Raw genomic sequence first — 13,102 nt, 5'->3', positions numbered from 1 at the left:
CAAACATAGATTGAAATTTTTTTTTAAAAATAAAATAAATAGTCTCAGTGTCTACTGTCTACTAATATACTTGTCCAAAATTATACTATAATAATTACGTGATAACAACTTATAATAATAATTATGTAATGATTATTAGCAATAAATATAATACTAAATCGATAGAGGGATCATACAAGACCACCTTTATTGAAATTATATTCCAATAATTTTTTAATAATAGATCTAAATAAATCACACACACATATCATGAGCAACTAAATTAATTAAAAGAAATACAAATTTGTTTGAAACAAAAAATATCGAAGGATCACAAGATACTTGAGTTAAGGGGGTGAAAAGGTTGAAAAATTCAATAGTATTAAAGTATCACATAAATCACCGAAAATCGAACTAAATCAAAATAATTATGAAAATTTAAATTTGTATCGTTAAAAATACTCATTTATCTAAGAGTAAATTACGCTTTTTAAATTCTCACATACAATGACATTTTTAACACTTCTTTTGACTTTTAATTAATAGCTCGATGCTGATACAATAGCTTGAGACCACTTACATTATCATATGACAGATCAAGAATGTATACATAAGTTTAGTTAATTCTTTCAATAATTCAAATACAAAACTAATAATTTCACATTAAATTCAAAAATATTTTCAGTATATATTTTTCAATAAATACTGAACCGAATATCGAACGTCGATCTCAGAAAGTGGGTGTACGTGTCACGAGCCCATGCTTCGTCTGCGCGGCAGCCTGGGAGAGGGTTGACCCAATAATGCTCCATCTTCTTCCCATAATGTATATTTTAAATGACTTTTATGCCTTTTATTATATCCTTCCGTCCAGAATTATTTGTCATGTTGCGTTTATCGAAAGTCAATTTAACTAATTTTTAAAGGTAAATTAGATCACATTAATTCAATATTTTAAATAAAAATATTAGATATTTTAAAATTATATGAAAAGTACTATAAATTATAATTTTTTGCATATTAATATAATAAAAAAAATACATACATCTTAAAATGCTAGTTAAAGTTTTTATAGTTTAACTCTAAAAATAGAAATCATGACAAACAATATCAGATGGAGAGAGTACCACGTAATGACAAAATTGGTCCATCATGGACAATATTTGTTTTTTTTCTTTCTATTTTAACATTATCCTATAGAATAATAAATAAAATAAAGGAATAGAAAGGATTTCAAAATAAGAAGGTTTGATCAAAGTTAGATTCGATTTGATTTTAAAAATTATCAATTTGATTATTCGGTTATTTAGCTAGTAGACAAGATAAATTGTTAAGAAATCATAAAGACATTAATTAGAATATTGACTGTCATTATGATTATGCATGAATTTTTTTATTGTTAAAAATAACTCATAAATATAAAAGAAATCACCTCAGTTTCGTATTACTTCCATAATTTGAATAGTAAAACATATTGAACTTACGAGATTTTTCTCAACTATTATCGGTTAATACACTAAAAAAGTTTCAAGTTATTACGAAGCTGATAACTCGATAAAAAATAAAATTACAGTAACTATCAAACTGTCAAATTAATAATTTATAATAATATTTTTATCGATTCGAATTTAGTGAGTTCGGTTAAATTTTGAACTGCCCTAAGATTATTAATCTAATATTGACAAAAATCTTTTACAATTTCTCTATGTTTATATTTTATTTATATTTATATTTTTTATATAAATAAAATAGAAAGAATCTTAACATTACCAAAAATTGTAAAATTTAACAAATTTAGACATGAGGGTATTTTAGTCATTTGAGAGGGTACATATATATATTTTTCGATTCCCAATGCAACTTTTTTAAAATAATAAAAACAATTCAATCTTCAAAAAAATTAATTACCTCCATCTTCGGTTCTTCTACCTACACCACCGTAATGGCCACCTCAATTCGCCTCCGTCGTCTCGGCGCTATCGCCGCCGTTGCCGGAGGAGCATACACAATTGTACGGCAGCCTTCATTCTCCTCAAACGATCGCGGGGACAAGTTAAGCGCACTCGAGACTTTTCGCCGGAAAATTTCTGATCCTTTCGCCGTCGTACCACCACGGAATACTCAGGAAGCGGCTTTGATCGGTTCTAGTTTGGCTAATCCTCTTGATATACTTGTTGTTGGAGGCGGTGCTACCGGTTGCGGTGTTGCACTTGATGCTGCGACGCGAGGACTCCGGGTTGGATTGGTTGAGCGAGAGGATTTTGCATCTGGTACTTCTTCAAGGTCTACTAAGCTAATTCATGGAGGTTAGTTAGAATTTAAATTTTTCATCAGTTTTTGTTTATGTACGATAGGTGGTTTTGGTATAACTGGCTTCATGTTAATTTAATGCATTGAAGTAAAAGAATGATCACATCCAGCTGTGAGAAATAGTCGAATTACAGGAATTTTTGTATGGATATAGTTTATTGGAACTGAACTGTGATTGAGGTGCAGTGGTAGTAAGGTAAGCAAATTGTCTTTTTAGTCAAGGGATTGTGGTGGGAGGTGGCAAGTATCCCGTGGAGTTAGTCGAGGACACCATGTTCATGAAAAAAGATATCTTAGGGATTGAGGAGTGTGTTGAGCATTATTTTCCCTTTTATGCAAGTGGACATAGTTGCAGAACTATATACTAGATGGAACTTTAAAATTGGGAATCTTGTAGCAGCATTAGTTTTGGGACACTATATTTATCGTACCCTATATATGCTTGTTAGTGGCACTAATAACAAGTTCAAAATGAAATCTTTAAATTGAGTTAGTCTGGTTTACGAAAACTTTCCTTTAGAATCTTTTTGTCATTGTTGTTTAGTCATAAGGAAAAGGAATCTTTTTGTCTATGTTTCTAAAACTCTGGGAGCGAGCCTTGATGTGGAGGGATCTTGATGTTAGAAACATTGTTACTCGAGGCACTATTTTTGTGTGTGACTGAGTTGGCAATGTCACAGCAAATTCGGATTGAAGAGAAAGGCCTTGTGAGAGAATAATTGAAGTATTAGAAAGCTTCTCTTATCATTTTAGAATCTCAAGAGTTTTAGCAGAAGGAAAACTAAAATCCTCAATTTATTATGCTCAATAATTACTTGGCTGCGATGATTTCTTAATATTTAATCCAAGTGATTATTGCCTCCCATTTCATTCCTAAGGGAATCGATCTTGTTGATTTTGGGCTCCTTGCATAGATATCATCAAAATCAAAGTCATCACGAATTTTTATAGTCAATATTTTAACAATATCATACCATGGTGGTGGCAAAATTTTGTTCTTAGTATGCAACTGGATCAACACAATCATCTACAGAACTATCCCAACCATCTATACACAAGGGCATTTCCTCTTTTAAGAAGTCAAATATGTTGCAATCCCAAACTAATTGGGGACAACTATAGCAATCATCTGGATCCACACAGAAAAGCAGACGATTGAAACAAAAAGACCTTTTGCTGTTCTGGATCAATCTTTTTACCCAATAAATGCACAATAGTGTGATTTCTGCTACTCTGCAGGTAGCGAACCATATTAGAGCTTTAGAGAAATACCAAATCTATGGCCCAAACTTAGAATGCAAACAGCAAAAAATAATTGGGATATAGCTTTTCTTTCATTTCCTTCTCAGCTACCCTTAAATCCTTAGATAAAATCCCCTTTAACTATCCTCTCTATGTGTCTACTGAATGCCTCTCGTATGAAAAGAAACAGTGACAAGATAAAGGGTCTCCAGCTACCCCCCCTTGAAGGAGCTTAACTACTAAAGAAACCTCATGGAGTAGCATTGGATAAGATGGAAAATTTCATAGTACCGGATGAAATATTTCACCATGATGGTTCATTTTCCATGTGCACCCTCTTTGTTGATGCTCCATTCTCACAAATATCTAGATTAGAAACTCAGATAAATGATCCGTTAGCTTCCGAGGTATCCAAGTTGCATGATAATCCTTACTCTATGCTTCTTAATATTAAACCCACTGGCTCAACTGCACTGCACAACTCATGCCTCATGCAGGATAATCTCTCCAAAAAGATTCCAGCTTTCTAACCGATGCTATTTCAGCCACGAGCACAGAAAGTGTCAACCACTTCCTACTGCACTGCCCAGCTGCCTCGGACCTCTGAAATATATTTTGTTGCTTTTTTGGTCTTTCCTGGGTCATGCGGTTCTCTGTTAGGGATGCTCTTAAAAGTTGGAGTTCACGGGAAGTTGATAAAAGTCATCAAGAGTATGTCGATGATGATCCATGGTGCTATCTTTTGGTGTTTATGGACAGAGAGGAACAAAAGATGTTTTGATGGAATTTCAACTTCTAGAAATCTTGTATCGAGGCAGATGTCTAGTTTGCTTTCTTAGTTGGTCCAAATTGACCCCTGTAAATAATTTAGAACTCTTCTTGGATTTTGTTAGCTCTATAGTTCAGAAAGAGGCTACAAATCCTTTTTTTGTGAGCTTAACTGATCTATCCTTGTAAAGCTTGCATCTTCTTGATGCCTTTAAATGAATCTACTTCATCAAAAAAATTGCTATCAGTATAGCATCAAGGATTCATCTTCTTTCTTCAAAGGCATCCTGAAATATAATATGGGATTACCCATCATCTTTAAGTCTCCCTGCCAATACATTTGCTTTTACTTTGTATGTACTCCAGAACAAACTTATAGGCCAAAAATCTCGATGTATCCTTTGCTCTGGATTGTCTTTGGGATAGGTTCAATGAAAGAACAGTCAAGACTCTTTTCAAATGACACTGCTTGGTATAAGATGCTTCAAACATTTATCGATGCCGCAGGACAATGTCTGTAAAAGCTTTGCCATAGGTGCTGTGTCTCCACGCAATTTTCATTAGTCATTACCCATTAGCCCTTTAGAAATCCTAACACTAGCAGATTAATAGGTCTGCATCTTGACCAGGGAATTTGGAGAAGGCCAAAAAAAAAGAGAAGAAAATTAAGATACTCACATAAAATTATATTATTTGTCTTCTATAAGATCACTCCTAAGATTTGAATGCTATATCCAGTGCTCGACAGGCTAAATTGTTATATTTTGTACTAACTACTACCTTAAAAGCTTAGTGGTTGAGAATGGAGCACTTGACCCTTAAAATGATGTGAAGAACTGCACTGAGAAATTTTAGAGCCCTTTTGATTTCTTCATTGAGGCACCTCCATTTCAATTTATTTGTCTTAGTTCCTTTTTAATTCCTTTAAAAAAGAACGCCTCTTTCCATTTTTAGTAACTCTTTAATTCTAATTTTATATATGACATGTTTAAGACCACGGTCTTAAAGAGGAATTTTCGATACATTCTACATATCTTTCATTTAAGACCACAAGATTCAAAAGTCTTCTTTACTTTCTTAAATTGTGTATCAAGTCAAAACAGGCAATCAAATTGAAATGGAGGGAGTAGTTAGATATTTGCTTGAAGCTTTCCTTCATTTGTCACAGTTATCTTCTTTTATCTAAGACGTGCAAACTGCTTATACTAAGATTCTTGTTTCAGGAGTTCGCTATTTGGAGAAAGCAGTTTTCAACTTGGATTACGGGCAGTTAAAGCTAGTTTTCCATGCCCTTGAGGAGCGTAAACAGCTCATTGAAAATGCTCCACACCTTTGTCATGCTTTACCGTGCATGACTCCGTGCTTTGATTGGTTTGACGCTATCTACTACTGGGCTGGCCTGAAAATGTATGATTTGGTTGCAGGTCGACACCTACTGCATTTGTCTAGGTATTATTCTGCACAAGAGTCTGTTGAATTGTTTCCTACCCTCGCACGAAATGGTAAAGATAAAACTCTGAAGGGAACTGTGGTATATTACGATGGACAAATGAATGACTCACGCGTCAATGTTGCATTAGCATGCTCTGCTGCTTTGGCTGGTGCAGCTGTGCTTAACCATGCAGAAGTGGTATCCCTTCTCAAAGATGAGGGTGATGGTAGAATAATTGGTGCACGTATTCGGAATAATTTATCAGGTACTTCATGAATTTTATTGTAGAATTTGTGTTCCTACTCAGTTCCGTGGTTAAAGTTAGCTTGTAATCCTGGTGGAATGATTAAGGTTGATAAATAGAGTTCCAATATCATGTGCTGTACCACTTGCTCCTAGAAGTCCCATTATATATCTCCATGTATGTACAATTATCTCCATGGATGTGTCCCACCCATTGTGGATTGTAAGTGCCCCACCTCATCATTCTTCTGATGATGATTTTTTGTGAATACAAAGTTACTCCTCAAAAAAAAAATATATGTACAATTATCTGTTTTGCTCGTCTTTGAACCTTTGTCATTTCTTCGAAATGTTTGTCAGTGACATGCAGGATCTTTTTAAGTGTAGTGATTTCCGAGGTTTTGAAAATTTTGAACTTTCTCTTAAAATATTTTTGTTATGGTCCACGGCTGGACTTATGAGTGAAGAGTCTGTTCTAGTATCAAAGATTGGTAATTGATTACCAACCACATAACCAGATGCTCCTGACATAATTTTTACAAGTTGCTTGGCTTAGAGTTATCATGTTTCAAAATATGTATCTGGTCTTATTTGAATTTTCTTGCCATATTTTTGTGGAGTCAAAATATTTGCGTAGAGGTGTTATTGACAAACATTCCAAAATTGGCATAAATCTTTTCGAGTTGGGTGGCAATATCAACTTTAAACAAGCATTTAATCCAACAAAGGCAAGTCACTCTGGCATGAATCTCTGTTCAACTTTTAGACGATTGGAAAATGCTTTGAGTATTATTTATTAATTTCTCCTTTAATCGTTTGCTCCTTTAGTTCATGTCAGTTATCTGCCTCTAAGTTCTCACTCCTTTTCTGACAGGGAAGGAGTTTGATGCATATGCAAAAGTTGTTGTTAACGCTGCCGGGCCTTTTTGTGATTCTGTACGGACGTTAGCTGATAAAGATGCAAAACCCATGATTTGTCCCAGTAGTGGTGTACATATTATACTTCCTGATTATTATTCTCCAGACGGGATGGGCTTGATTGTCCCTAAAACTAAGGATGGTCGAGTGGTCTTTATGCTTCCATGGTTGGGCAGAACAGTAGCTGGTACCACTGATTCAAACACCAGCATAACGATGCTGCCAGAACCTCATGAGAATGAGATCGAATTCATTTTGGATGCCATCTCTGATTATCTTAATGTTAAGGTGTGTTGATTTCTAGCAATCCTGACATTTATTGTTTTTCTTTTAATATCATAGTGCCTCTAATATAAATCCCTGTAAGTCAAATATTTATATAATCATTATTCCTCATTAGGCATCTGAAAAAAAGGTCTATATTGTGACCAACTTTTGCCTCTTGATCTCTGTTTTGGTTTGATATTGAATTCAAATGTTACTATCCTGATCAATAGCATATTTCTCTATCACTTTTAGCTGAGCTAACTATAATCCCATAATTGGTTTTTATGCTTTTTCATTGAACGAAGTCGATGTAAAGAAGCTGAGTTTTTGGATTAAGGTGAAATTTATTACGCTATTCCAGTAAATGTGTAGGAGATATTCAGTATACTATCTTTTAGCCATTTAGTGGCTTCCAGGTTATATATTGGATTATTGACTAAACTATTAGTTAAGTCAGAATTGGATGTAAATTGTTCCTTATAGAAAAAGTCAAGAGTTTGATGTATAGTATCAAGTGCATAAATCGATCGTGGACCATTTCCCACAAGGGGTCTAGTATTGCATCACTGCTATCCAACGTGTTCCATATGTAGACTTTTTTACTGTACATGTTTGATGTAGATTATGTAATAGCATTGAAAAATCTTCTTGTTATCTAAACTATATTGCATAAAGAATGACTTGCCAATTTCATATTTGATAAAACAAATATATGTGCTCTTTCTTATGTGAGGCAAATTGTAAATCTCACAAGTAGATTGCAGTACTACTATGAGATGGTATTAGTACTACTGCTGTGGTCAAACTTTACTTATGTGCATCTGGTGAAGCATTTCAACTTACAACAATGGATGATGGCGTCTCTTGATTTTATTGTTTGATTCCAAAACTTCTTCCTGGAAGCTGAGCTTTAAGTCCCTTGGAGTAATGTGTAGGCTTGTCATTCATATTTTTTTTTTGTTAAAAGATTGCATTGACAAAATGAGGAAAGCTTAGTGACTAATATCAAAAACTCCAGCGATATAGTAGCCAACAAATTGTGTGAGGACCCAGAAATCTTAAGAGGAGAATGTTTGACCCTATGAAAATATTGAGAGAGATGGGGCAGAGAAAGCTCAAAGCAAAATAAGAGAGAAGAAAAAGGCCTTTGTGATGACATGAACTTAAAAGGTATAACTTGAACTTCTTGATAGTTAGAAAGCTCCATCCTTTTGTTCATGAGTCATAGGAGCTTTGCTTGTTAGTAGATATGTCTGTGTTGACACTCTCGATGATGAGGGGGATACATTTCCTATGTACACAGGCACGCTCGATACTTGAATCATAATATCTCAGTAGCTTATGGATTTATTTCTTGTTCAGTGAGCAGCCTCGAAGTTGTCAATACAGTGAGCGTGTTTGTCATACACAGTTATTGCTATAACAGTTTACTTATTTTTTCATTTAGTATTTGTAAGATGGCTACAACCTGTATTTGACTGTTTAGTTTCCCTATTTTCCTGGAGGCAACAGTTTCTCTATTTTCCTGGAGGCAACCAAAACTCCAGTTTAAATAGTTTTTCTTGTTTTTATGTCACCTATAGTGTCCTTGTCTATCGAGAATGATGTTAGAATTCAAATTTAGGTACGACGTACTGATGTTCTATCTGCTTGGAGTGGTATCCGCCCTCTAGCAATTGACCCCAAGGCAAGTAGTACGGCGAGCATCTCCAGAGATCATGTTGTCACTGAAGAACATCCTGGTTTGGTTACAATTACTGGTGGAAAATGGACTACGTATAGAAGGTAACTTATAATATCTGAACTAATGGGTAATGCTAGTTGTCTTGTGAGATGAGGAGTCGTTTCTATATGGAAAAGAGGCCTGTTTGCTTAGAAAGCAGCCCCAAGTTGTTCTTTAGAGGTGCAATTCGTTGAATATGGAAAGAAGCTTGGGCTACTTTATATAGAAGAACCATAGAGGGTGCTTTTTGTTTCAGAAACAGTGGGTCAACCTTTTTTCCTTTGGGTGCCCTCATTTCAGCTTTTGTGAATTGCAATTTGAACCATAGTCTTTTCTCCTCTAAATTCGGAAACTTGTTTCTTTTCTTCAATAAAAGACACTACTAGGAGATATATTTTGTAACATTGGAAGACGTTTAGTAGGTTTGATAAACTTTTTATTGAATATAATAGCTTTTTACACATTGGTGTAAATTGTAAAATATCAATTTGATTTGTATATAAAAAATATCCACCCATATGAATGCCTCAAAAAAAGTTTAGTAAGTATAATTATACTCTCTAAAAGACAACTAAAATCATTTCCACAAAATCTGAATCAGAAAAACAACTGTTTTCTGAAAAAATGCCAATAAATACATTTATTGCAAAGACAAAAAAAAAAATTCTAAATCCAAACACAATTTAAAATGGAACATCTCCTAATCCTTCTATTCAAGGCAGACTGACTGGGCTAGCCGTTCTTGGTCTTTCATACTCCTTTTATCTTAGAAGCTTTCCTTTAAATGGCTTAACACATAGGTCAATGTGCGAGGTTGTAAGGTGAAAGTCAGTCCATGATCTGGTTATCTTGTGTATGTCCATCTCCAAAGTTTTTTGGTCCATTTTGAAGTTTTGTCTCATTTCAGCATGGCAGAAGATGCGGTTGATGCGGCTATAAAATCTGGAAAATTGAACCCAGCAAATAAATGCTTGACATACAACCTACAACTCGTAGGTGCAGATGGATGGGATCTTGCATCTTTTACGGTACTTTCTCAACAATATGTCCGCATGAAAAGGTCTCATGCAGGGAAGGTTGTTCCAGGAGCGATGGACACAGCTGCCGCTAAACATCTATCTCATGCATATGGTGCGATGGCTGAACGAGTGGCTGCTATTGCTCAGGTTCGCTTCCTTCTTAGTTCCAATTGTTCCTTTTTCTTCTGGTACTTTGGCTATATGTCTTCATACTAACCTTAATGCATTTTTATGTCAAGTGCTTCCTCAAGGTAGCTCATTGTTAATACAACCTACTCTATAATTCATGAACAGAAAGAGAAAAAAAAACAATAGAAACATGCTTGCTTATTTATATGCTTGTTTAAAGTAGTTTTTTGCCATTGCTGATATCTGCAATTATCTTTTTTTGCTTAGTTATTGTAGATTGCATAAATCCCAGTTTCTGGGAATTAATAAAGAACCAAGTATTTCTATTGTCATTGACTGATATGTACGGGTCTTCAAGCTTTGAATAGAATCAGGGATGTGTCTATTCATGAATGTGAATTTGAGGAGGAATATCTGAGTCACTCTGAACTTGAAATTCATTATATCAGAGGAGCATATTAACTTTGAATCAACATTCATTCTCATTAACACTTGCATGTGGAGTAAATTTTGATTTTTGGTAAAAGCTTCCATGTTATGAAAGAGTCATGGCAGTAACACTCTGGAGTAAGAACTTTTGCTGTTTGAGAAGCCTGTACCGTCAATAGGAACCAGAACTTGTTGAATAGATATGCATGATTAATGCATGATCGACTGAACATGCTAGCTTAAAAATCCTTCTCAATAATTTATCAAGCACATTTTGAAAATACTTTACGAAAATGTACACGAATTCATAGGCCCTCCATATGATTTCAGGATTCTTCCAAGGTGAGTGTCATGGAAGATATTTTTTAACCTTGAAAAAAGTGATCCTGAGAACTTCTTCATCTAAGTTGTTCCAAGAAGTTATTGCAAAATATTTTTTCAATTTTACCCTGTGCGCACCCAAAGGATAGCAGCTGCGGGTTTTCCTTGTCATTAGAAAGAATTTTTTTTTCATAATGTGCTTTGAATGCTTGCCTTTTTTTTAAAATTGAGCGTCTTTCAAAGAAAAGTTCCTTTTCTGCACTCAAAATGTTCAGAAATGTTTCGACACACTTCTTCTTTTTGCACAATTTATTGCCAAAAAGAGTTTTTTCCAAGTACTTCATCCTAAAGTTGCTCAACTCCGGGGCCTTAATGTTTCACTTCAGAGTCATTTAGTAGAAAAAGCTATTTTCTGGCATTTTCATGTCCACGCCAGATTAATTTGATTGATCTGAATTACAGAATGAAAATCTGGGAAAACGACTGGCTCATGGATACCCTTTCTTGGAAGCTGAGGTTGCATACTGTGCTCGGGAAGAATACTGTGAATCCGCTGTAGATTTTGTAGCTAGAAGATGTCGTCTTGCCTTCCTCGATACTGATGCTGCACAACGTGCACTGCCACGAATAATAGAGATACTGGCTGAAGAGCACAAATGGGACAAGTCAAGGCAGAAACAAGAACTGCACAAGGGAAAACAATTCTTAGAAACTTTCAAGTCATCAAAAAATGCAGAATTCCATGATGGGAAGCATTAGTAAGTTATTCAATCCGATACAAAACATGTTCTTCTTCTATAGTCAGATCTCCCGTTTCCCACATTTACTCACTCATTGTTCTAGGTTCGATAAAGCTCTGTATATCAATCTTCAAGGCGCGGAGTTCTGCTTTTACATTCTTCCACGTTACTCTTATTACCTACGAGTGACGAAAATACCACACATACCTTTTTCATGTATGCATTTCATATGGATTAAAGCTCTGTAGAATTGACTTATTTTGTCAAAGTTTCTTAGCAACAGTTCAATTTTTTCATATCAATGATCATATCTCTTGATCATCCTATAGTGTTATTGGATTATGTCTAGGGCATGAAATTTAGACCCTCTGATGTAATAATTATTACTTTAATTAAGTATAGATTAATGTTATTTCTCGACTAGTTCAGGATTGAGGCATAGTTGTTATATTTATTAAAAGTTTATTTATTTCATGTTCCTAGTTGAAGTTCATCACAATTTTTAAATTATAATCAACTCAATAGATTTGTTGTGTAGCAATTTTACTTAGGTTTGATGCTTTTTTATTATAATAAAATGGTTTCATCATATATTTATAGGCCAATTAATGAATCGAAAGGTTCTAATATTGTTCCTTTTTTATTATTATATACTTCACTAACTAAAAATTTCTATTTACAATTTTTTATCACAAATAAAAATTAAAGCCATTTAAAAAAAAAGGGATAATGTCCAAGTACTCCTCAACCTATGTCCGAAATTTCAGAGACACACTTATATTATACTAAGGTCCTATTACTCCCCTGAACTCATTTTATTAATAATTTTTTATCCCTTTTTAGCTTACGTGGCACTATCTTGTGGGCCCAACGATGATTGACTTTTTTTTTTCAAAATAGTGCCACGTAGGCTAAAAAGGGGTAGAAAATTACATATAAAATAAGTTCAGGGGGTAATAGGACCTTAGTATAGTTTAAGTGTGTCTCTGGAATTTCGGGCATAGGTTGAGGGGGTACTTGGGTATTTTTCCAAAAAAAAATATATCACATAGTTGAGCTTCATTAAATATTTTCTAATTGTGGTTTATCAATTAAATTATTAATTTGGTTAATCACGAGAGATAATATAAAAAATTTTGACTTTGAATTTCGATCTCAAGTAAATATTTCTATTATACATCTATGTAAAAAGAAAGAATTAGCCCTGGTTACTTTCACACATAACATAGAAATACATAATTAATTTTTCATTAATTGTCATCACTGTTTAATCTAACTTTAGGAAAAAATAATGTAAAGAATTTTGTAATGATTGAAAAAAATCGACTTTATGCAGTTAGATAAAGCATATAATAGGCCAAATGCATAATTTCTTGTCAATTCTTTTATATATATATATATGTTAAAAAATGAAGTGTTATCAATAAAGATCGTTAAAATTTTTACAGATATTAGTTAATTAATATTTAGCCGCCGAGATGGAATATTTTTCATATCTATATATATCATTTATCGTTGATCAACTAGTTGAGGATGTACGGAAACTAGATTGTCTTTGATGTCTTTGAACAATGATATTGCA

The 13,102-nt window shown here is 34.0% G+C and overlaps 1 protein-coding gene across 2 annotated transcripts; it reads left to right on the top strand.

Moving 5' to 3' along the window:
* The first annotated feature begins 1,842 nt into the window (after positions 1-1,842).
* LOC101244050 (glycerol-3-phosphate dehydrogenase SDP6, mitochondrial) lies at positions 1,843-11,932 on the top strand. Of its 2 annotated transcripts, XM_004250007.4 has the most exons (7): positions 1,843-2,285; positions 5,523-5,996; positions 6,849-7,180; positions 8,784-8,944; positions 9,790-10,048; positions 11,243-11,538; positions 11,624-11,932. In XM_004250007.4, coding segments are annotated over exons 1-7 (1,887 nt in total). In that variant the 5' UTR covers positions 1,843-1,921; the 3' UTR covers positions 11,625-11,932. The 2 variants fall into 2 exon arrangements, with proteins under 2 accessions (XP_004250055.1, XP_010312602.1); XM_010314300.3 differs by having other exon boundaries at positions 1,845-2,285; positions 11,243-11,788.
* The last annotated feature ends 1,170 nt before the right edge of the window (positions 11,933-13,102 follow it).

Source organism: Solanum lycopersicum, chromosome 11 (genome assembly GCF_036512215.1).
Source record: "Solanum lycopersicum chromosome 11, SLM_r2.1".
NCBI classification, from domain to species: domain Eukaryota; kingdom Viridiplantae; phylum Streptophyta; class Magnoliopsida; order Solanales; family Solanaceae; genus Solanum; species Solanum lycopersicum.
This window is presented reverse-complemented; position numbering and strand designations above follow the sequence as displayed.

Bases quoted from the DNA above. Each gene is read 5' to 3' on its own strand.
- LOC101244050 (XM_004250007.4), top strand. From the start codon at position 1,922: ATGGCCACCTCAATTCGCCTCCGTCGTCTCGGCGCTATCGCCGCCGTT. The intron at 7,181-8,783 runs GTGTGTTGATTT...ATTCAAATTTAG, and splicing joins CTGATTATCTTAATGTTAAG to GTACGACGTACTGATGTTCT. The intron at 8,945-9,789 runs GTAACTTATAAT...GTCTCATTTCAG, and splicing joins AAATGGACTACGTATAGAAG to CATGGCAGAAGATGCGGTTG.